The sequence below is a fragment of the Nomascus leucogenys genome, chromosome 18, assembly GCF_006542625.1.
Source record: "Nomascus leucogenys isolate Asia chromosome 18, Asia_NLE_v1, whole genome shotgun sequence".
NCBI lineage: Eukaryota > Metazoa > Chordata > Mammalia > Primates > Hylobatidae > Nomascus > Nomascus leucogenys.
In genome coordinates this window covers 43,931,851-43,954,498 of record NC_044398.1, presented here as the reverse complement: position 1 = coordinate 43,954,498, position 22,648 = coordinate 43,931,851, and the positions used below count along the sequence as shown (strand labels likewise).

At 56.2% G+C, this 22,648-nt stretch overlaps 1 protein-coding gene across 2 annotated transcripts; it reads right to left on the bottom strand.

Moving 5' to 3' along the window:
• Positions 1-217: 217 nt before the first annotated feature.
• Positions 218-12,078, bottom strand: OPN4 (opsin 4). 2 transcript variants are annotated; one of them, XM_003278590.2, is made up of 11 exons: positions 11,699-12,070; positions 10,350-10,495; positions 9,414-9,446; positions 8,476-8,609; positions 7,954-8,157; positions 7,172-7,343; positions 6,581-6,745; positions 5,252-5,359; positions 4,245-4,425; positions 2,917-3,060; positions 218-965 (listed from the first exon to the last, which is right to left on the bottom strand). In XM_003278590.2, the coding sequence occupies exons 1-11, from the start codon at positions 11,840-11,842 to the stop codon at positions 927-929; spliced, it is 1,470 nt and encodes a 489-aa protein (XP_003278638.1). In that variant the 5' UTR covers positions 11,843-12,070; the 3' UTR covers positions 218-926. The 2 variants fall into 2 exon arrangements, with proteins under 2 accessions (XP_003278638.1, XP_003278637.1); XM_003278589.2 differs by lacking the exon at positions 9,414-9,446 and having other exon boundaries at positions 11,699-12,078.
• Positions 12,079-22,648: the final 10,570 nt, after the last annotated feature.

Here is a 22,648-nt window from a genome sequence, read left to right as displayed (position 1 = left end):
GGGCGGAGCTCAATGGCTCATTGGGGAGTGAGTGGGGACGGAGGCCAGCCTGGCCTTTGTCCCTTCTCTGCTGTACTCCTTGCAGTTTGAGGTGGGCCTCAGAGTGACAGTCCCAAGAGTGGGGACAGAGGGAGGAGAGGAAGTGAAGTTGCTGGAGGCATCAGAGGCCAGGCCCTGGTTCTCTCTCCCATAGCAGCACCAACAGGTAGAGACCATATTTGTCTGAAGACACTGTCTCCGCTTTTTATTTTCCTATACTCTGTCAGATCCACACAGCCCTGGGAGGAGCTTAGACCACTACGTGAAACGAATCACAGATGCAGAGTGTGCATGCATGTGTTTGGTGTCCATTTAGATAGGTAACTACGCGAGAGCGTGCCTGGAAATGCCCGTGTGCACAAGAATGTGGGCCACAGTGGAACGGTACGCTGGGGGAAGAAGCCACAGGTGAGTAACTGTTCCAGTGTGCAAAGGGAGGTCTGTGCTCAGCTTCAGCTGTTGGCAGTGGGAGATGCCGGGCTGGCCTTCCTATGCCAGTGACAGGCCCAGCTTGGGGGCAGAGGCTCATAAATAGCTGGTGTGTTCTCTGGAGCCATCACCATTGTCATCGCCTGGACAATTGCAGCACACAGCATTTGAGGAGAGGCAGATGACTGGGGAAGTGGGAGGGCCTGGGCACACACCCCTCAGGCTGAGCCTGGGGTGCGGCTGCTGAGCTGGAAAGTGGGTGTGGAGGACGTTGTGGGGCGGGAGTTTTGAGGTGTGGAGAGGGGACATGGGGCTGGGGCTGCGAATCCCGCGCAGCACGGGTGACAGGGCCACTTCCAAAGCCTGCAGGCTCACAGCGTAATCCTGGGTCTGTGTATATGGGGGAGACGTGGGGGGGCTGGATGTGTCCCAGAAGAAAGGGAGAGCCAGTGGGCGTCCTACATCCTGGGGTCCTGGCTGGGGATCAGCCCCTTGGTCTGCAAACAAACAGCACACATCTGTTTAGCTGAGGAGCAGTTCACTGGGGGCAGTCTCCCGATGACCCTCCACACACTGGGTCACTGATCGGTGGGGGAGGTTGCATGGAAGGGCCAGGTTGTGTCCTGGGTCAGGGATGGGCCTTCCCAGAGTCCACATCCCAGAGTAGGAGCCAGTAACGCCTAACGCTGCCTGCAGAGCATCTCCTGGGATGCTCCACGGGCTCTTGACTCCTGGGGTCACAACTGAACACATCCTCACCCCCACCATCCAATCCTCTCCTCTCCTCCACATGTGGAGACTCTGGCATCACTCCCGCTCCTGCTGTCCTTAAATGGGTCATTCCTTGCCTGCCCTGCAGCACTTCCTTCTCTGATCTTCACCCTGCAAAGCTAACCAACCCCTCCCAGGGCTTCCTGTCCCCAGGTCAGGTCTGGAGACACCTAAGCCAGTCCCTGATGGGGCCTTCCCACTGCTCTTACCACATCCGGCCCCTCTTCCCTTCTCCTATGTCCCCCACTGCCAATCCCCAGGGTCCCTCTCGCTGCTCCCAGGGTCACAGAGAGACATCCTGTTCCAGGACATATTGAGCTCCCTCCCCTGTGCTCCTGTGTTTGCACAGTCACACAGGCTGTATCCTCATCCTGGACAGCTCAGTGCTCCCCCCACTCCCCACCCCTGCTGCCTGCAGATCCCTGCTTCACCTCTACCTTCTTGGGGAGCCTCAGGGACTTGCCTCTGCTTTCAGTACCCTGCGTGCTCACACCTCGATGGCAGTGCTTATCACATGTGTTTGGTGATTGTTGATGGCTGCCCAGCACCCCACCCCAGCCTATCCCTCCAAGACAGGCACTGTGTCTTTCATCAGTGCCTGGCCAGCCTGGGGGTCACTGCCAGGCCTTTGTTCTGGCGTTTATGGCATGCACAGTGCCTGGACTCCAGGACAGGGGGTGGTGCCCCCGTGGGGAATGCTGAGGGAGGCTGAGGCTCCCGGACTGCAGGTACAGCCCAGGGCTTTCGTTCTTGGATGCACAGGGGCACGGCACTCAGGAAGGAAGGCAGGCAGGAATGTGCCTTTGGCCTTGGACAAGCTAGGGAAGCTGGAGAGAGCCCAGGAGCTGAGCTGGGGGTGTTGTGTGGGTGTGACAGGAGGGGCAGATGGGGAGCTGTCCGCTGGGGCAAAGGACTGCCTGGGCGCCTGTGCACACAACATTTCCAGTGTTCCAGAATATGGCCTTCTCCAATCGCCATCGACATTCCTTTCCATAGGCACTTGGGCCGACAGCTGGCCTTCTTTTAATAGCCACAAGTATTCCGGGTGACATCCTGATCTTAGGGCATTTATGGTGAGCACATCCACAGCTTACAGCCCCTTCCTCCCCAGGTATGTCCAATCTCGCAGTCACACAGAGAGGCACATACCACCCACACTCAGTCACATGCACAGCTTAAAGCAGACACATTGGGGCATGCTTAGTCACGTGTCACTGGGTGTTACAGTGACAGAGCATGTGCCAGGCGCTACAGTGACAGAGCATGTGCCAGGCGCTACAGTGACAGAGCATGTGCCGGGCGCATGGCCACACACACGCTCGAGCTATGCTCTGCCGGCTGCAGACCTCCTACCCTCATCAACACACACATGTACTCTTATCATGGCACAGCACAGCCAACAGCACCATGCAGAGTCAGAATTGCATGATCTCACACCCACACACACACACACACACATACACACACACACACACATGCAGACCACATGCAGGCCCTGCTCAGAGCATCTCAGAGTCACAGAGACCCCCAGGGGGACAAGGAAAAGCTGGGAGGTGCTGGGAGCAGGTGATTCCTGGAGGGCATCGCCCCTGCCCATGAGAACAAGTCTCCCTTTCCTGGGCTACTGGCCCCTAACCACCACCCCTTTATGGATTGGCAGGTACCGGGCCCAGTCACCTTCCCTGGAGTCTCTGCTTCCTGCCCCTGGGGTCTGGGGGGTGCCTTGGCTTCCAAGTCCTCCAGACCCTGACCGTAGAGGGACCGCCCATTCGCTTGCTGGGCAGCTCCCCACACAGCTGCTGCCTCCATGTGTGTCCAGCCCTGGGGGAGATGAGAGAATGACTGTGAGGTGAGAGGGACAGTCCGTAGCTTTGCTCCTGCTCTTACCCCACCAGGCCCTCCTCTATCCTCCCAACAGGTATTCATTGCGGGAGGCCCCTGACACCATTTGCACGGTTGCTGGTCACCAAATAAACCCCGTAAATTGTGCGTGCCTGTGTTAAGGCGTGTGTATGTGTGTGCAGGTTTGCTCCACATCTGCACACCGGCACACCTTGCTAAGCAAGTGGCTATTTATATTTTTGAATAGATGGGTGGTCTTCACAAGGGTCTAGGCCTCCATTAATAGATTAGATTTCTCCTTGTTGTTCACTACAGTGGTTTACAGGAGGGACCCCTGACAGCTCCTCTCTCAGTCCCTCAACTGAGACCCCCGGGGATTCGGGCAGTGGGAGGAGATCTCTGGCCAGTCAGTCGGCAGTCTTGCTGAGGCCCATAGAGGGCTCTGTAGGTAGAATTAAGGAGGAGGCCAAGTGTGGCGGGAACAGGAGCTGGTGGTGCACGGAGCTTTCCTGGGGACATCTAGGGGCAGCAGAGCTGCAGGCCCTAAGGAGGGCTGACACCCATCCCTGGGCACACCTGGCCAGCATTGATCTGAGAAGCCTGTTTTCCCTTTCAGAGGAGGATGTGGAGCCTCAGAGGGGGGAAGTGACCTGCCCAGGCTCCCACAGTGAGCACATGGTAAGCTGAGGCTCAAAGCCACATCTCCCGTCTCCAGGGCCCATGACCATCCGGTGAGCTCTTCAAGGCTCCCAGGAGGAGGGGGCTTAATGCTGAGGAGCAAGGAGCTCCAAGCTAACTCCTGCCTTGTCTCTCTGGAGCCCTATCTAGGGCCAGATGTGCTGATCTCTTCAGGCTGCAGCTCTAGGGAGAGTGTCAGCATGGAAAAGGATGGCCTGGAGTTGGAAGACCTGTGTTCAATCCTGGCCCCGCTCCTGGGAACCCCCAAACCATCCCCTCTCTGGCCCTGGTGCCCCTGCCTATCAGGGAGGATTATGAACTCCATGGGGGTGTTGGGAGGGGCTCTTCCTGCCAGGGTGCCAGTGTCCTCAGGGTCCCTGAGTCTCAGAGGCAGCTCTGCCAGGGCCTATGTTTTCCCCAGAGCCCCAGGGCTGCCTGAGGAAGGGATGGCCAGGCACAAGCTGGCTAGGGCCCAGCATCCTTACCACCTCACTCTCTGAGCCCAGGGACTCCTGGCGCCTCCGTCCGGAGATCCAGCTGAGGTTGGAGGTGTGGCTGATCAGTGTGGAGCGGTGGGTGGAGCGGTAGCTGGGGTAGGGGCGACTGTGTCGGCGTGATACACCCAGCAGCACCCCCAGGCAGGGCAGGTGCTGGGCAATGGCCACCCTGCAGGGGCCGCACATCTGATTAGGGCCAGGGGATGGGCAGACAGATGCAGGAGAGGGGTTGGATGCACAGGCTGGTACAGGCCTAACGTGCTGTGACCGAGAGCCTCTGGGGAAATGGGGAGGCTCAGACCCTGGGAACCATGGCAGGTGATGAGGACAGAAAGACAGACGCTGGGTGGGGAGATTGACAGGCTCATAGGGCTGGGAGAGCCTGGGGATGTCGGTTCCAGCCCTCAGTGCTGGCTCAAGCCACATCTCTGGTAATGGAGACCAGGGAGACTCCGGAGCAGCCTCTGTGCTGGATGGGCTCAGGCCTGCCACTGGCCTTGGGAAGGTGGTGAGTGACTGACACCACCAGGCAAAAGGAAGCGCTAAGGGAGAAGCGGCCTTCCCGAGTTGCTATCAGCACGCATACTGGCCCAGAGCCACCCCAGGCTCCTGCCAGGCCCTGGGAGCAGAGCTGAGCTCTCCCTGCTGTGATCTCTTCAGGATGACACTATGGGGGAGGGTGGGGCAGGGGGGTGCTTAAATTCACAGGGCTGTCCTGGCTGCCCTACACCCCAGGTCTGAAGGTCCCATAGTTAGGATTGGACACTGCCCAGGGAGCCCTGACCTCCCTCCACACTGTGACCCCTGGGAAGCTGGGGCAGGGGAGGGAGGCACACCAACCCCAGACCCCACTCAGTGTCACTGGCCGCTCCCAGCTGCTGGTGGCCCCCATCCAACACACATACAAGAGACAGGAAAGACAGAAAGGCCTCTGCCCCCATCTGCAGGCCAGGCCCTTGGAGGCCAAGGTGTGGGGTTCTGGAAAAAAGCCACACCTGTACTTGGGGTGGGTGATGGCATAAATGATGGGGTTGTGGATTGCAGAGGCCTTGGCGATGACGGCTGGCACCGAGCTCATGTAGGGTGTCAGGACGTGTGCGTACCTAGGACAGAGAAGGTGTGGTCCCCAAGTTAGCTGGCCCTCCTGACGCACCTTCTCTTCTGGGCCAGGCCCTGCCAAAGCCCAAATCCTAATCCGGCCCAAACCAGCACAGCTAAGTCAGCCCCATAGGAAGGAATTGGCAGTGCCAGGATAATTTTTTTATTTTTGCTCTGTTGCCCAGGCTGGAGTTGCAGTGGCGTGATCTCAGCTCAGTGCAACCTCTGCTTCCTGAGTTCAAGCAATTCTTCTGCCTCAGCCTCCAGAGTAGCTGGGACTACAGGTGCCCGTCACCACACCTGGCTAATTTTTGTATTTTTAGTAGAGACAGGGTTTCACCGTTTTGGCCAGGCTAATCTCGAACTCCTGACCTCAGGTAATCCACTTGCCTTGGCCTCCCAAAGTGCTGGGATTACAGGTGTGAGCCACCATGCCTGGCCTATGCCAGGAGAATTCTGATCTGAGTGAGTAGGAGGGAGCAGTGGGTGGTTGAGCGTGTGGCTCTGGAAGGAAGACGTGCTGAATTTGGGGTGGAGGTTCCCAGGTCCACTGTTCCTTGGAGCCTGTGCTGCTGGCGATACTCCACTTCCCCCCAGTGACTCTGGCCCTCAGACCCTCTGCCTAGCTCTTCTCACACCCCACCCCAACCATGATGCCCACTCTTGCCCTGGCTATTGTAGAGAAACCCCACAGTAGGGCCCTGGGGGGACCAGGCCATTCCTCCACAAGAAGGTCTCCTATCTAAACACTTCCAGGGTTTAATAGCCCTCACTTCTCAAAAACACTTCTGAAGTTGAGCCTGCATCTGTGCTGCTGCAGATGTCACAATCCCCAGACTGTAGCCACAAAGGGCTAGAAGGGCAGCTCTCAGCGACCCATTCCTGGAGATGGGCAGCACCTCTGGTCATGTGACCACAGCCCAGGCAGAGAGGGAGGAGACCTCAAGAGGAACTGTGTGTTCCAAAGGGGGCTGGCAGGCTGTCCGCCCAAAGCTTTGTGGGGCCCAGAGCTCCTCTGCATGTGCCCTGGTGCTTCCAGGAACTAGGTGGCCCCCTACCCACCCCGGGCCTGGGCACTTTACCCAGAGAGAGAATAAGCTGTGAAGCTGGTCTTAGGCTGTGAAGATGGCTGGCTGGGGTTGGGCTGGGAAGGAGAAGCTGCCCAAGCTACTTGCTCCTGCCCCCACCCCTTCAGCCTCTTCCCCAACCCTTTAGCCAGTGCTTACCCAGCAAAGGCCACCAGGGCCACAGTGGAATAGGGAGCCCAGGAGAGCACGAAGAGGAGGATGACCAGCAGCATGATCTTGGCCATCTTGCACTCGCTCTGCAGCCGCTGCCGCTGCCACAGGGACTCGCCATTGCCCTTGCAGGCCCCGAAGGTCTGGAGAGCCCTAGGAAGGACGCATCGTCCAGGTCTGACCCTAGTCAGGTGGCAGTGAGCACCAGGGTCATGGCTGCTGTTGGGGAGCCTCCCTGGACTATCCTTGCGGGGCACTCGGGAGAGTGTCATTCCTTCCAGTGCAGGCAGCCCTGACTTCCAGAAAGTTTTCTGTGACATGAGGTCTCAGCCGCCCCCCACTCCCTCTTGATTCTGTGTGCCTTCTCTGCTCCCTTGGCCATGCCGAAAAGCCCGCCCCAGAAGCCCTTGTCTCCTGAGGCTCCCCTAGACACCGCTGCCCCATAAGCACGTGCTCAGCCTGCCTTCACCCCTTGGGCATGCTCTGGTAGGCTGGTGCAGGTGTGAGTGGTGGGGCAGGGGCTGCCTGGCCGAGGGGCCGGTCCGCCTCCTGTAGCCCCGCTCCATGCTCAGCTCTTACCGTCCTGTCTCCCGGATGGCCCTGAAGATGAAGATGTAGCAGTAGATGATGATAAGCAGAGGGAGGAAGAACACGAAGCAGCAGAGAAGCATGGTGTAGGCACGCACGGCCGGCGTGAAGCTCATGTAGTCCCAGGAGCAGGATGTCAGCAACCCCTCGGGCACGTAGGCGCCTGGGAGCCAGGGCAGGTGCTCAGCCTTCGGGGCGGCACTGACCAGGACTCCTTATCTGGCAGGAGCTTTGTATGTGGCATTCGGGTCCCCATACACAGCCCTGGCCCTGACCTGGCCCTGTCCCGTGCAGTGAGGAAGCTGGAGGGAACTGGGATGGCCTGCAAAGCCCACTGCCTCCCATTCCTGCTAGATTTGAGCAGAAAGCTCACCATAACTTCAAGGTTGTGCTTGCCAGGGCTTCAGCCAGAGGCCTGGTCTTGCCCCAGGAGGGCTACTACCTTGCTCTCCACCCTTCCACCTTCAGAGGCCTCACACTCTAGCCCCCTGCCTAGTCTGACACAGCATCAGAAGTACCTGTCACTTTGCCCCACCCAGAAAGCCTTTGTGTTTTGGGATCAGTTGCCCAGGAGATCCTTTGGCCCCTGATGGAGCAGTGTCAGTTTCCCTTGCTGCCAGTCACATCCCCTGAATGTCCATGTGACCTGAGGCTCAGGTAGCTCCTGGGCACCCCTGCCGCCACCAGCTGACTGACCCAAGTCCACCTACTTCCCCTTGAATGTGCCCCTCCCAGCCCATCTGCCCCCCTTCCAGTTCCAGCAGCCCACTTACTCCAACCAAAGAAGGGTGGCAGACTCCAGGCCAGGGCATAGAGCCAAACGCCCAGCAGGACAAATGCTGCACGCCTCTTGGACGCCACACCAATGGTGGCCAGCGGGCGTGTGATTACCAGGTAGCGGTCCAGGGCGATGGCCGTCAGGGTGATCATGGAGGAAATGCCAAAGAGAGCTCCACAGAAGGCATAGAACTCGCAGCCTGTGGGCACAGCCCCTGCTCTGAGTCCTGGGGAGGAGGGTCTGGGGACGGAGTAGACTCTGCTCTGGCCCTCACCTCACAGGAAGGGCAGGACTGAGCACACTCCACCCCCTCCACCTGCCACATGTGGCCAAGGCTGGCAGAGGCCTTAGGACCAACACTGCATCTTCCCTTCTTGCTTACTCACAGGACTGAGGGCAGCTACCCACTCTCTGCCCAGGAGCAGCAAATCACCTCCTTTGGGCCACCCTCCATCGAGGGCATCCCCAGGTCAAAACCCTCCTCCTCCCTCCAGCAAAAGGGAGCTCCAGCATCTACCTGTCTCCCCAAAGAGCCACTGCTTATAGAGGCTACTGGTGAAGAAGACAGGGGCCTGGGTGAAGGACATGAGGAAGTCGCTGACTGCGAGGTTGATAATGAACATGTTGGCAGGTGTCCGGAGGCCTCTGCTCCTGGGAGGATCAGAAGCTGTTAGGAGGTGCTTCCTGACACCTCCAGAGCTATGGAGAGCTTCCCACACCCCTTAAGGATGCATGTGCACACACGTGCCACACACTCACACATGCACACGCACATGGGCAAGCAAACAGGCACGAGCTGCCGGGCCACAGAGCTATCCCACTGTCTGGCAGGGACCAGCCAAGCAGCTGTTGAAACCAGCAGTGTCTGCTGAGTGAGGACCCCAAGACGACTCCCTCAGAGTGAAGCAGGTGGCAGTTTCTCTCCAAAATCTGAGACGTGGCCCAGCACAGGCCGGTTCTTAGGTCATGTCCGTTTCCTCTTCTAGCCCTCTAAATTCCTCTGCACGACTCACACCATCTCCTTGACCAATTCACTGGTTTCCTTGAGTGCCTCCAGGCCAAGTTCTCCCTAGAGGTTTCTCCCCGGGCTCCTCCTCCTGCATGCCCTGACTGTGCTTTCCCATGGCTTCTCACGCCTCCCTCCTCCTCGGGTCCCCCTCCCACCCTCCCTCCAGCGTCACGTCCCACCTGGGCCCTGCCCTGCACACTGTCTCTGTAGTCCTCACCCTTGGGGATGGCAAAGGGCAGAGGAGCTGATGGCTGTGCACCATGGCTGGGCCAGGCACTTTCACCAGCCTTGGCTCCTGTCATCATCCATCTTTGCATCTACTCTGAGGGAGGCGTCATTATCCCCATTTTCCAGACAAGATGCTCCCACTCATGAAGTGACTTGCTCCAGTGCACAGCACTCAGTAAGTGGCTCATTTGTGGGGCAACGCACATCCGTGGACTTACTGCATCATCACAGTGACTCCATGAAGCACAGCTCTGTTTTGCAGGAAAGAAAAGTGAGCTCAAGGAGGAGAAATGAGGTGCCCAGTCCTTCAGCCGGCAGGTGGGAGAGCCAGGGGGCTGTGTGGCCCTGCAGCCTGGGTTCCCTTCTCCACCTGCCTGTCTCAGCCACTGAGCCAGGAAAGGGGGCAGATGGAGAGGGACACTGGGGGTGGGTGTCAGGGGTGTTTGAGGGACTTGAGGATCCTGGTCCCCAGGGCTGCTCTTTTTTTTTTTTTTTTTTTTTTTTTGAGATGGAGTCTTGTTCTGTTGCCCAGGCTAGAGTGCAGTGGCATGATCTCGGTTCGCTGCAACCTCCACCTCCCAGGTTTAGGTGATTCTCCTGCCTCACCCTCCTGAGCAGCTTGGATTATAGGCGCACACCACCACACCTGGCTAATTTTTATATTTTTAGTAGAGATGGGGTTTCACTACATTGGCCAGGCTGGTCTTGAACTCCTTCCTGATCTCAGGTGATCTGCTCGCCTGGGCCTCCCAAAGTGCTGGGATTACAGGCGGGAGCCACCGCGCCTGGCCTAGAGCTGCTCTTCAAAGCAGGGGGAGGATGCTCTCTGCGGCAGGTGATGGCAGAGGTGCACTGAGAGCAGGGCAGAATGGTTACAGACCCACATACTCTGGGCACACGCACCCTCCACAGAGGATGCACCTGGGTCTCAATTAGTGCCAGTCAGGCAAGTCTCCCTAGACCATTTTTGGCCCTTTCCATGACCTTGAGGAAGGTCTGGGCCTGAGATCATCGAAGGCATGGCCCTGCAATCTCTGCCTAGCCTCAACAGTGCCCTGGCCAGAGCAAGAGCCAACATTCCTGCTTGCATGTTCTTCCCTGTCTGCATGGCTGCCACCCTCAGTGCCCTGGGCCCAGCACCACCAACCAGGCACCTGCAGAAGGTATAGATGACCGTCAGGTTGCCCAGCATCCCCGTGAGTCCCACCAGCAAGATCACTGTGCCCAGGGTATAGTGGGCATGGTCTGGAACATCCGCCGTGGGGAAGGGGACCCAGGCAGCAGCCCGAGTCCCAGCTGCCTGCAGAAAGACAGAGAAATGAGGGAATCACATGATCCCTTGTCACCTTCAAATCGTCCTGAGAAGGAAGAGTTAGGATTCTCAACAGGGCAGGTGGGAAAACTGAGGCTCAGAGTGGCAAAGCCAGTTGCACACACAGCTCGCAAGTGGCCAAAAGCATAATGGAAGTGCAGGTCCTTTCTGAAGTCTAGCCCAAGCTCCTAGAACATGGCACAGGGGCCTTCTAGGAGTGGGCTCAGATAACCTGCTGGAGGCTGGTAGGACAGACAGACATGTGCCTGGCAAGCAGGGACATGGCCTGGGTCACCCTATCTTTCCTTAGGGAGAAGACAGAGCCAAATCCTGGGTGCATCCCTGCCTGCAGTATAGACTCCAGCCCAAGGGCCCAAGACAGTGTTTGAGGCCTCTAGATGCTGGGGTGGTGAGTCGGGTGGAGCCCCTCTCGAGAGTCCCGTCCCCTACTGAGCCTTAGAGGAGAAGCTGCATTACCCCATAGCATAACCGGGTACAGCTGACCTTGATGGCTGGCATGAAAATGAAGGGAATTCCCTTTAGAAAGAAAGCTTAGGCCTCCCAGGGTCACTGAAGGGAGGTCATAACCATATCAGGTCAGGACAAAGGGATTTAAAGACTCCTCCCACCCTAACCCCTTTCTGGGGAAGAGAGGGTGGCTTGGTTTCTGTCCTGCCCCAGTGGCCCCTATAGCTACCGGAGCCTTCCCATCCTGTCCAGCACCTGGGCCAGCATCCCCAGGTCCTGAAGGTGCCCTCAGCCCTCCCCAGGTAGCAGTGGTGTTGATGGAATATGGCCCTGGGCCTGGGCTAGGATGATGGAGGTGGCAGAAGGCACCCAAGGCTTGGCGGATCCAGAGGCCCAGGGTGTGCCCTCCTCCCTGGAGGGCTTCATGGGGCATCCAAGCAACCTCTGAAAGGAATGAGTGCAGCCAAAGACAGGTCTGGCCATTCCAGCCCCTTGTCCTCAGGGCTGGCCTTTCTGTTCCTTGAATGTTTTCCATTGCCTGCACCCTCCTCTATCGGCCTGTTTATCGGAGGCGGGCTCAGAGGGGTCCAGTAATGGCTCAAGGCCCCACAGCAGAGTTCAGACCTTTTCTGTCTCCCTGTCAAAGCCCCTGCGTGTGGCCAGGAGGGGACCAGGAAGGGGTCAGGGAAGGCTCTGTGCATGCACATGCTCGCCCAGGCTTACCATGGGACTGATGGATGGAAGCTGGCCCAGGCCGGAGATGCTGCTCTGGGAGCTGTCCCACTGACTGGGTGGGGCTGGGGTGGCCATGCAGCTGGGCTCCTGGGTTGGGCTCGGCGGGACTCTTGGCCCCGAAGGAGGGTTCATCCTGAGTTGGGATGGTCCTTGCTTGAGCCCACAGAGAAGTCAAGGGCACAGGGAGCTCAGGACTTCAGCGTGCTCAGCCTCCCAACTTTCCTCCATCCTCAGCACTCCTGCTCAGCCTGCCCGCTGCTTTCTCCTGTGTCCGGCGCAGATCCAGCCTGGAGCTGCTCTTGGGGCTGGCGGTCGCTCTGTGTCTGGTGAAGCGCAAAGGAGTGAGTGTCGCAATTACGGTGACTCACAGCCACAGAGTCCATCCCCATCTTTATATAGAGGTGCGGGAGCTGCACATGCTCAGTCGCTCCATGCCTCCAGCTCACTTGGACCAAGGTCCCTGGGTATCTACAAAGGTCTGATGATGGTGGCGTGAATGTGTATGTGTGAGTGTGTGTGTGTGTGTGTGTGTGTGTGTTTCAAGGGAGACTTCTGGGATGATGGTGGCATGAATGTGTGTGTGAGTGTGTGTATTTCAAGGGAGATTTCTGGATGATGGTGGCGTGAATGTGTGTGTGAGTGTGTGAAAGTGTGTGTTTCAAAGGAGACTTCTGAGACGATGGCGTGAATGTGTATGTGAGTGTGTATGTGTTTCAAGGGAGATTTCTGGGATGGTGGCATGAATGTGTGCGTGTGTGTGTGAGTGTGTGTGAGGGTGCGTGAGTGTGTGTGTTTCAAGGGAGATTTCTGGATGGTGGTGGGAATGTGTGTGTGTGAGTGTGTGTGTGAGTGTGTATGTGTTTCAAGAGAGATTTCTGGATGATGGTGGCGTGAATGTGTGTGTGTGTGTGTGTGAGTGTGTGAAAGTGTGTGTTTCAACGGAGACTTCTGGGATGATGTCGTGAATGTGTATGTGTGTGAGTGTGTATGTGTTTCAAGGGAGATTTCTGAGCTGACAGTGGTGTCAATGTGTATGTGAGTGTGTGTGCATGTGAGTGTGTGTGAGTGTGAGTGAGTGAGAGCGTGTGTGTGTGTGTGAGAGAGAGAGTGTGTGTGAGAGTGTGTGTTTCAAGGGAGATTCCTGGGCTCGGGCTCCTGGACATTGGGCAGAAGGCTCTGTCCTCTCCTTTGACCAGTCTCTGTTGTGTTTCTTCCCTGAGCTCATCAAGAACAGCCTCAGCCATCCCAAGAGCCCCCAGAGCTGTTTGTGGGCAGCTGAGCCTGGGCAGCCCAGCCTCACCCTTTTCACAGTGGGCCCTACTGCCAGGTTTGGCTCCCATGAGCCATGGCATTTTCACAGCCACCCTGCATAGAACCAAGGCTGGTCATCCCTTCACAGATGGAGACACTAAGAGGATGTAGCATTAGGGTGAGATCAGATCACGAGGCGGCTTTTGTTGTTTTTTGATAAGAAAGTTTTTATTTTTATTTTTATTTTTTTTGAGACAGAGTCTTGCTCTGTCGCCCAGCCTGGAGTGCAATGGTGCAATCTCAGCTCACTGCAACCTCCGCCTCCCAGGTTCAAGCAATTCTCCTGCCTCAGCCTCCCGAGGAGTTGGGATTACAGGCACTCGCCACCACACCCGGCTAATTTTTGTATATTTAGTAGAGGCAGGATTTCACCATGTTGGCCAGGCTGGTCTCGAACTCCTGACCTCAGGTGATCCACCCACCTCGGCTTCCCAAAGTGCTGGGATTACAGGCGTGAGCCACTGGGCCCAGCAGAAATTTTTAAAGTATAAAGATTTTTTAAAACCTCATTGGGAGAGTCCCAGGAACTCACCCAGGCCTGCAGGCCTGATCCAAGTTGACTGGATGTCAGAAGTGGAGGGGACCCCAGGCCTGCCCCTTGCCCTGTCTTAGAGGAGGCAGCAGGAGCTGGAGAGTAGGGAAGCTGAACACACGGCTTCCAGGGAGGACCACTCGGGCTAGGCCTGCCACAGAGGCTGTGTTTAGGGGAGCCCGACCGGGCAGCGGTCATCCTACGTGAGGGCCATGTCCTGGCACAGTGCTGGGAGTGGTGGAGCCCTGGAGTGGACAGAGATATTACTCCTCTTCCAGAAGTTCCCCCAGTCTTTACAAACAGTTATCCCAGAGCCCCAGGTTTGAGCAGGAGAAGTGGGAGCAGCGTCACTGGGAGCGGGAGCCGCGCTTCCTGCAGCTGCCAGCCCATGGGTCACACTGCCCTCCTCCTGAGGCTCTTCCACTTCAGGGTTTTGGCTCACAGAGGCCACCCTGGGGGCAGGGTGAGGCTGAGGGGCCAGCTTTGCTTTCTGTCCCTAGGCTCAATGCCAGCTGCTTGCGTTTTAATGTAGGGGTTTAACAGTTCCTTGCAGCTGGGAGCAATTCTGTATCAACACAATGTCCCATTCAATGTGGACCCCACTCTCCAATCTGCTAATTAAGAGAGGGTGCAGGTGATGGAGCAGGCACAGGAGTCCAGGGGAGAAGTGCTTGTCAGGTGGACACACGAGGCGGGAATCCACATACCCAGGGTGCCACCGGCCTCAATGGAGCACCTCAGGGAAAGATTGGAGGACTCAGAGCCCCAGCCTGGGGCCTTTGGAAGCCCACATCTCACCTGACAATGTCCTTTCTCCATGGGCCGCACACTGCAGCCCTTGCGGGTGACACTGAGATCTCCTCAAGGCCCAACCCCCTCACTCCTGTGCTTCTGTCCCACTGGGGAGGCTCCCCATGGCACTCGTGCTCCCAACCTTTGGACCCCACACCCACCTGGCAGCTCGTCTGCCCGGAGCCTGCCATCCAGTGGAGCCAGGAGGGCCACGTAGGCAGCCTCAGCCTCCAGATGTCTCCTGCAACTACTGCTGCCCAAGCTGTCCTGGCTGGAAGCTGTGGTCTGACATGTGGGAACCCTGGCCTTCCATCACTCCCCTCTGACCAGGTGGCTCCTGTCTTCCTGGGTGCCTGGCTGTGCTCACCTTCCTTCAGCACTTCTCCTCCTCTGCAAGCTTGGCTCAGGGTGGGGCCTGGCCTCTTGAGACCTGGGATCATTGATGGTCTCATGGGCCTGTGCCATCCAAGAATATCAACGCAGGGAAAAGTGTGGAAGGGGTCCTCAGAGTCCTCCCAGTCCCCACTGTGGCTGGTGCCCACTCCCTCGGAGACTGTCCTGGGCATCTCCTCCTCCCCCGGTGCCATTCTCAGGGGCAGGCTGCACTCAGCGCTAGGTGCCGGGTTTGCTGATGGTCCCAGGGACCCCTGCACTGATAGTGGGGCTGAGGTAGCCACCCACATCTCCCCTTCCGTGGCCCCACTCTGCTCTGGTTCCTCCCTTCCAGCCCTTTCTTCCTCCTGCAGCCCTAAAGGCAGGTGGAAACACAAATTCCAGATAATCCCACACTTAACCCTTTGGTGGCTTCCACAGCTCTTTAGACAGAGACAGCGCCCAAACGTGGCGAGGTGGGTGGAGGGAGGTGCTACATCACCTGGTATGTGGGGATAAGAAGTGGGCTTTAGGGGCAAGCACATACACCGAGGCTCAGCAAGAAGCAGCACGCCATTTCCTCTATGTGTGCATGGGCCAGGCTGCTGTCACTGCATGGGGCTCAGTGTCCCCAGGGACCTGCCCTTGCTCCTGCCCCTTTTCCATGCATGCTCCGGAGTAGCCTTGTTTGCGGGACAAGCAGCCAAGCTCAGGCGCCAGGCAGTCTGGGTGTGGCTGCCAGCTGACTGGGGAGGTGTCTGAGAGCTCCAGCTGCCAGCACCTGGAGACCTTGCTGGAAGCTGGACTAGGCCTTGCGGGAGAAGGAGGCCTGATCCCTTGGGGAGCTGAGTTCAGGTGAGTCTTCTCTTGCTGAGAGAGGAGGAGCCACTGAACCTGCCTAGCTCTGTGCCTGGAGACCAGGCTGGCCTCCTTTCGGACCACCGAAGGCACACAGCTCCTCTGGTCACCCAGCGTCTACTCACACACTGCTCCTGAAACCTTCCCCTGTCCCCTGCTCTGGGTCTCAGCTCAAACACCACCTCCCCCAGACTGCCAAGGGCCAGCTGTTCACCTCCTCCTGTCCATCCCTTGGAGCATCCACGGATAGTGATAGTGTCATTTGCAGTGATTGTCATCTGACCGTCTCTGTCTCCCTCCTTGGAATGCAAACAGGTCGGTTTTGTTCACCTTTGAGACCCACTGCCTAGTAGAGCACCTGACACATTGTATCAGGAAATCCAAAATCTCCCTGGTCCTTGCTTCTCAAAGTGTGGCTGGAGGACTGGCTGCTGATGTGCACCCCTCCTGCAGCTTGATAGAAACTCAGACTTCCCAGACCAGTGACTCAGGTGTGGACGCATGAGGTGTGTCCATCCTCATGTTAAATGGGAGAGGTGATGGTGTAGATGCTTGGGAGGACTTCGGGGGTTGGTAACAGGTGGTGGAAGAGCTGATCTGAGGGGACACTGAGGCACCCCAGAGATTAGTGCCAGTGGAGCGCACTGCCGTGGCCAAGGCTGGAAGGACCACAGGAAGAAGGGGCTGCTGTGATTCCAGGGGCTGGGCCTCTCCAGCTGGATGCCACCAAAGCAGGGCACTCACGAGGAGGCACGGCTGGCTGCTGGAGAGGTGTGTGGTGAGCAGGGCAGGGGCGTGGGGCCCTCACTGCCCGCTCTGGCCTCCCATCTTCCACAGGAGCCCTGCCGTGGTCAGGCCTACCCACAAGCCTGGGAAGGAAACTGGGGAGACATGGTTCCTGCAACAGAGAGCAGAGCAGGGCAAGGGTGATGGAGCACATGACAGCTGTCACTACAGATGTGATGTCCTTCCTTTCACCCACCCCCACCTGCCGCCATAGCCAGTAGATGGTGTGTCCCCGGCGCATGGCCTGCAGGTCAGCCCTCCCATGTAACCCACAGGGGCTCTTGGCTGGGCAGCATTTGGCGGCTCTCTGCTTGGCCAGCCTCTGGATCAGCCTGAGCCACCCTTCTGCTCAGCCTGGCCTAGGAGTCTATGGCCCATCACCTCTGCTCTGCCCCTCGTTGCTCCAGGGAGACGCAGAGGGCTGAGTGTGCGCAGTAGTACGTATCGCCCCGGCCCACACCTCCGCATTGACTGCCGCCTGCTCTTCACACCTCGCTGGCATGGCTGGAGGTGGGAAAAGCTTTCTAGCCCCTCATCCTCAGGGGAGTAGCAGGGCCACAAGAGCAGGAGGCCCGAGAGCTGCCCTGAGGCTGCAGAGATGGTGGAGGGCCAGGCCGGGGCAGCAGGGACAGGAAGTGTGCCATTTAGAAACCACTCAGCAGCGGGCCCTTGGCAGACGCATAACTGCGCTCTAGGGGACTGGAATCAACCAGCCGTCCTGGCCACTGCCCACAATCCCTGATGGATGCTGACTTTACTTATGGGCCTGTGGGCCCCGTTATTCCTGTCCCCTGTAGATCTTTTCTGAAAGCCCTTGCAAGAAGAGCTGATAGAAAAGCTAGGTGCCCTGGAGGCTCCTGGCCCCTGCATTTCTGTATTTCTGGCCACAGCACCGACTATCCAGAGAGCAGACAGGGCTCCCTGCCCTCTGGCCCAGCCCAGCCCAGCCCAGCAAGGAACACTGCTATGCCCCTCCCATGCCATGCCCATCCTGTCCACTTTTGGGGATTGGTTTCCTCATCCCGGGGCTGGAAGAGGCTATCTGGTTATTCAGAGACTCCTAGGAAATGCCCAGGAGCTGTTGCCAGGGGAATATTAAATGTCTTAGCAAGAACAGTCCTGTGGGCCTCTGGCCAGCAGCTCACTTGGGGCCTCCCTCCCTCCTCTGGAAGCTGGCAAACGCTTTCGGGATGGGACCCTCTTACCTAAGGCTTGAGGGGAGGAGTTAGAAACACAGAAACTCGGAAAACTCTTACTTTCTGCTGCCTTACACCATAGAACCCCAGGTGCAGCTCTGCCCTTTTACCTGCCCCAGGCCTGGGGACACCACCCCCGCCTCCTAAGTGTGGGCCTGCCTGCTGGGAGCCAGCCAAATGACCCAGTGGCCCTGCTAATGTTCGGAGGTCTTGTCAGTCCCCGTGGCCCACCCTGCTCTCCATGGCTTCTCTCTCCCCTCGCTCCCACTCAGGAGTGCTCCCACTGCGTTCCCCCCTGTGCAGCCTATCCTGGCCAAAGGAAGCCAGCAGGGACAGAGCTACAGCTCCAAGGAGGGCTGATGGTGGATAGAGTCTGCACAGCATGGTGAGGCTGTTTCCTGTCCTGACAGGAGCACCTGTGGTACCACCTGATTTCTCGCTGATGGCACCCATATCTCCTGGCCTGGGGTGCTGACCCTGGAGGCTCAGGGCTGTCCCCAGTGCCCGGCCTGCCAAGTTTGCATGTATCATCTTAGTGAGTCCAGTCTGGGGGGCTCCAACGTCATACCCATCTGAGTGCCATGCATTCATTAAACTCCTACAGCACTGAGCCACACTCTGGTTTGCCTAAGACACCATGGCCACCCCAGGTGAGCCTAATGTAGAATGGAAAGGGGTGACACAGCTATGCCCTAGAGTGGCCTGTTCCTCCCTTTGCTGGAGGCTTCTTTTGAGGGGATCAGGCGAGAGAGAGGAATTAGGAAACAGAATGGCTGAGGGAAACATGAGGAAGGCTAAAAGAACAAACTTTTATGTGAAAATTTACTACTCCCGAGAGAGGCATGTGGATGTAAAAAAAAACCCAGCCAGTGGGTGGTCCTGTATTTCACATGCTTTGGGCACACCCAGCAGAAATCGAGAGCTTGCTACTGGATTTTTAAAAAGAAATTCTTTTCTTAGCACCTTTGACATGTCCTTGTTTGCACACGGAGCACTCTAATTTGGGGTACACAGATGCACAGAGACCCATGGATTATATACTTTCCTGTCCTTTTGGTAACTTGTTGGAACCGCACTTTCTTTCTCAAAATATTACAGCTGAACATAATCAGCTGTCTGAATCATTCCCTACAAAGTGGGGCATTTGTCTGAGGGAGAGAGTCACCCACTTTGATTTATGACAGCTCAAGGCAATTTCTGACCTCGCAGAGAGGAGAAGTGTAAAAGACAAATGAAGCAGGACGGAAATCTACAGGAAACATCAGAGATGTTCTTAGTGAAGACCCATTCTGGCAGAGTTGTGTCTCTGGGTCTGTTCTGTGTCTGCCCCACAACCCCTCGCTGATCTCAGCAGTGCGTGAGTGGCACCACAAGAGTCTGAATGAAAACCCTGCATTTGGGCCAGATGCAGTGGCTCACGCCTGTAATCCCAACACTTTGGGAGGCTGAGGCGAGTGGATTGCCTGAGGTCAGGAATTTGAGACCAGCCTGGCCAACATGGCAAAACCCTGTCTTTACTAAAAATACAAAAATTAGCCAGGTGTGGTGGTGGCACCTCTAGTCCTAGCTACTTGGGAGGCTGAGGCCAGAGAATCGCTTGAACCCAGGAGGCAGAGGTTGCAGTGAGCCAAGATCAAGTCACTGCACTCCAGCCTGGGTGACAGAGTGAGACTCTGTCTCAAAAAAAAAAAAAGAAAGAAAGAAAGAAAAAGAAAAAAGAAAACTCTGCATTTGAATTTGTGACAGTAGACAGGTCAGCATTGCAAGCAAACTCCCCAAGCTGTAAAAACAGTGTAAATTCCATCTCCCATCAGGCCTAACACAATCAGGTCAACCTCGGTGGGCATCCCAGCCTTGCCAATATTTGCTACAGAGAACTGGGAAGTGACAAGGAACCACACAGCTCCGAGATTCAGTTTCCTCACCCATAGAATGGAGATACTAACACCTGCCTCTCAGGGTTTCCAAGTGGCTTCATAAGAAGGCATGCAAAGTACTCAGCTTATGCCTCACCCAGAATCCAGGCTCCAATCTTACAGGGGCTGCTGAAGCAGGAGAGGCAATATCCTGGTACCTGTGGGGCTTCCATGTTTGTACAGCACACCCCCCAGATGATTACCTGGGAATTTAAAAAGTTATGCCACCTGGATTATTAATGATAGCCCACCCCCAGAGACTCCGATTTAGTTGGCCTGGGATATAGCCTAAACACTGGGATTTTTTAAAAAAATGCAGTGTAACACAAAGCCATAGCCAGCCTCAGCCACAAACCTGCATGGATCCACATGTGTTTCCCATTCCCCCGCCTCATTCACTCCAGCTCCCCCGGCTCCTAGCTCCATCTCTGCTCTGGATGTTGCTGTTATTTTGTGGCTGGGCCAGGGAGCAAACTCTCCCCTCTTCTATGACCTGCAGCGTGGGGGCCCAAGCTGGATTCAGGCCTCTGCCAGGACCTAAGCCTCTGAAGAGTGTGGGGAAGCAGTGGTGATGAAGGATCCAGGCACCTTGTTCCGTGGGCAGACAGGCATAGGAGCTGAAGCTATGAGATAGGAGGGGCGAGGAGGCCTGGGGTCTGTGGGTAGAATTCAGGGCAGTAACCTCTAGCTGAAATGTAGGTTTTCCCTCCATTGTGAACAAGGGCAAAACCCCCGCAGTAGTCTTCCTGGGACTTTGTGACCATTGGGAATCATCACTCCTTCTATATGACAGCAGAGTCGTTGCAGATAACTTGCAATATTGGTTTTGTTCATCACTACCTCAAAATCACAGTCCTGCGTAGACTTGCCGCCAGATTCTGTGGTTGGTTCGTTAAATGAAGAAGCACATAGTTTACCTGATTACGAATTTATTGTTTAATATTTTGGTAACGACAGTTTAATGTCACTGGCTTACTTTACAATCCTATGTATTTTATCTTACGCATTAAAAGCACTCCTAGGCCCAGCGCAGTGGCTCACTCTTGTTATCCCAGCACCTTGGGAGGCCAAGGTGGGCAGATCACCTGAGGTCAGGAGTTCAAGACCAGCCTAGCCAACATGGCGAAGCCCTCTCTCTACTAAAAATACAAAAATTAGCCAGGCGTGGTGGTGCATGCCTTAATCCCAGCTGCCAGGGAGGCTGAGGCAGGAGAATCGCTGGAACCTGGGAGGCAGAGGTTGCAGTGAGCCGAGATTGCGCCACTGCCCCCCAGCCTGGGCAAAAGAGCAAGACTCTAGTTAAAAAAAAAAAAAAAAAAAAAAGCACTTCTGGGGTTGGGTGCAGTGGCACGCGCCTGCAATTCCAGCAGTTTGAGAGGCTGAGGTGGGAAGATCACTTGAGGTCAGGAGTTCAAGACCAGCCTGGGCAACATAGTGAGACCCCATCTCTACAGAAAATTATTTGGGTGTAGTGGCACATGCCTGTGGTCCCAGCTACTTGGGAGGCTGAGGTGGGAGGATTGCTCAAGCCTGAGAGGTTGAGGCTGCAGTGAGTCGTGATCATGCCAATGCACCCCAGCCTGGGTGACAGAGCAAGACCTTGTCTCAATAAAAAGATTTAAAAATAGAATAAAATAAGAGCACCTCTGAAAAGGACTCTATAGGCTGCACAGGACCCCAAAGGGGTTCCTGGCACAGAAAAAGTTAAGAGCTATGAAGAATGAGATGAGGGGTGTTCAGAGCCATGATTAGGGCAGCGACGGTGGGGATGGAGTCCTCTGGGTCTCCCCAGGAACTGCCTGGGGGTCTTATGAGCTGCTCCTTCCTAGGCTCTGCCCTGCACAAGTCCCTGGCCCCCTGCAGGCCTGGTTGTTCACTCTGTCTGGGTCCCCCAAGCCAGCCTGAGTCTGAAAGAACTACCTGGTCCTTGAGGCCTCACCTGTCCATCCAGATCCCTAAGCCCCAGCACCTGGTTGCAACTCTGGCCTTCCCATTTCCTTAGGTAAACTGCAATTCCTCAGAGCCAGAAGAGCTGACCAACACTCTGTGAGGGCAGGGACTCCTTGGGAGACCAGGGAACCCCAGAGTGTGGCAGCTGCCCTCACGGCACAGCCTGAGTGGGCAAGTGACGTTTGGGGCAGCGTTTCACTGGAGGGACAGGAGCAGCCTTTGCTGCAGGCCTGGCTGGAAGCTGCTGGGCCTTCCTAGGAGGTTGGGGCAGAGAGCACGGCATGGGAGACAGAGACCAAGAAGCAGCTGCCAGGGTGCAGGGTGACTTCCAATGCTTGGGGCTGCCCCTACATTTGACACTGAGAGTGGAGGCCCAGAGCTGGGCCCCAATTCCAGCCCCAGAGTGCAAACGCTCTAACCTGGCCCTGTCCTCTGCTGTCTTCACACCAAGAGGGCTATGGTCCAGAAACTCCCCAGCACGAGTCCCCACCAGGAGTCTCAGCCTCTTCCTGGTCATCTAAAAGCCTCCTAGAATCCTAGTTCTGGTAGCAAAAACTTCACAGCTTCTCCCCAAGGACCAGAAGCCTACGATTTCCCACCAGTGTGAAGAGCGGCTGCTCCTGCCCATGTGTCCCCGCCAAGGACTCTGTGTCCCCAGCAGGGGACAGGGGCGAGTCACCACATGATGAGATTGATGCGTGAGAGCTCCTGTCAGGACAAGGAGTTTCTGGGTTTGTTGTGGTTTTCATTTGTGATCTACTTGATGCAAGCACATTCTTTAAAAATGAAATAGCACTGAAAGGCAGTTTCTGGTCCCATCCCTCCTGCTTTCTCATGTGAAAATAAATATAATTTAAAAGCTGTTGGAACCCAAAAAAACCCACTTCAAACCTTAAGAGAAATGTGAATGTGATCTTAGTCACATATGGTTCCAATTTCTGTTTCTCAGATTATAGATTAACTTGTTTTCTTATTTGTTTTGTTCTGTACAATGACTAGAGAGAATTAAATTATATCAGGGACAGAAGCCTCTTGCTTTTTTTTTTTTTTTTTTTTTTTTGCCTCTTGCCTTCTTAATTAAAGACCCTTGTTATAGATTAACTTCCCCTTTGTTGTCCTGCTTTGCCTAAACCAGATGACAGAAAACCCATGACTATTACACCCATTGTATTAAAAATGCTAAATGTACCATTTCCAAAAAGGATGCATTGCCTATCATCAATCA

Excerpts from the sequence above, each read along its gene's own strand:
- OPN4 (XM_003278590.2), bottom strand. The coding sequence starts at position 11,842 with ATGAACCCTCCTTCGGGGCCAAGAGTCCCGCCGAGCCCAACCCAGGAG. Across the intron at positions 10,496-11,698 it reads TTCCATCCATCAGTCCCATG|GCAGCTGGGACTCGGGCTGC; the intron begins GTAAGCCTGGGC and ends GTCTTTCTGCAG. Across the intron at positions 4,426-5,251 it reads ATCACCCACCCCAAGTACAG|GGTGGCCATTGCCCAGCACC; the intron begins GTGTGGCTTTTT and ends CGGCCCCTGCAG.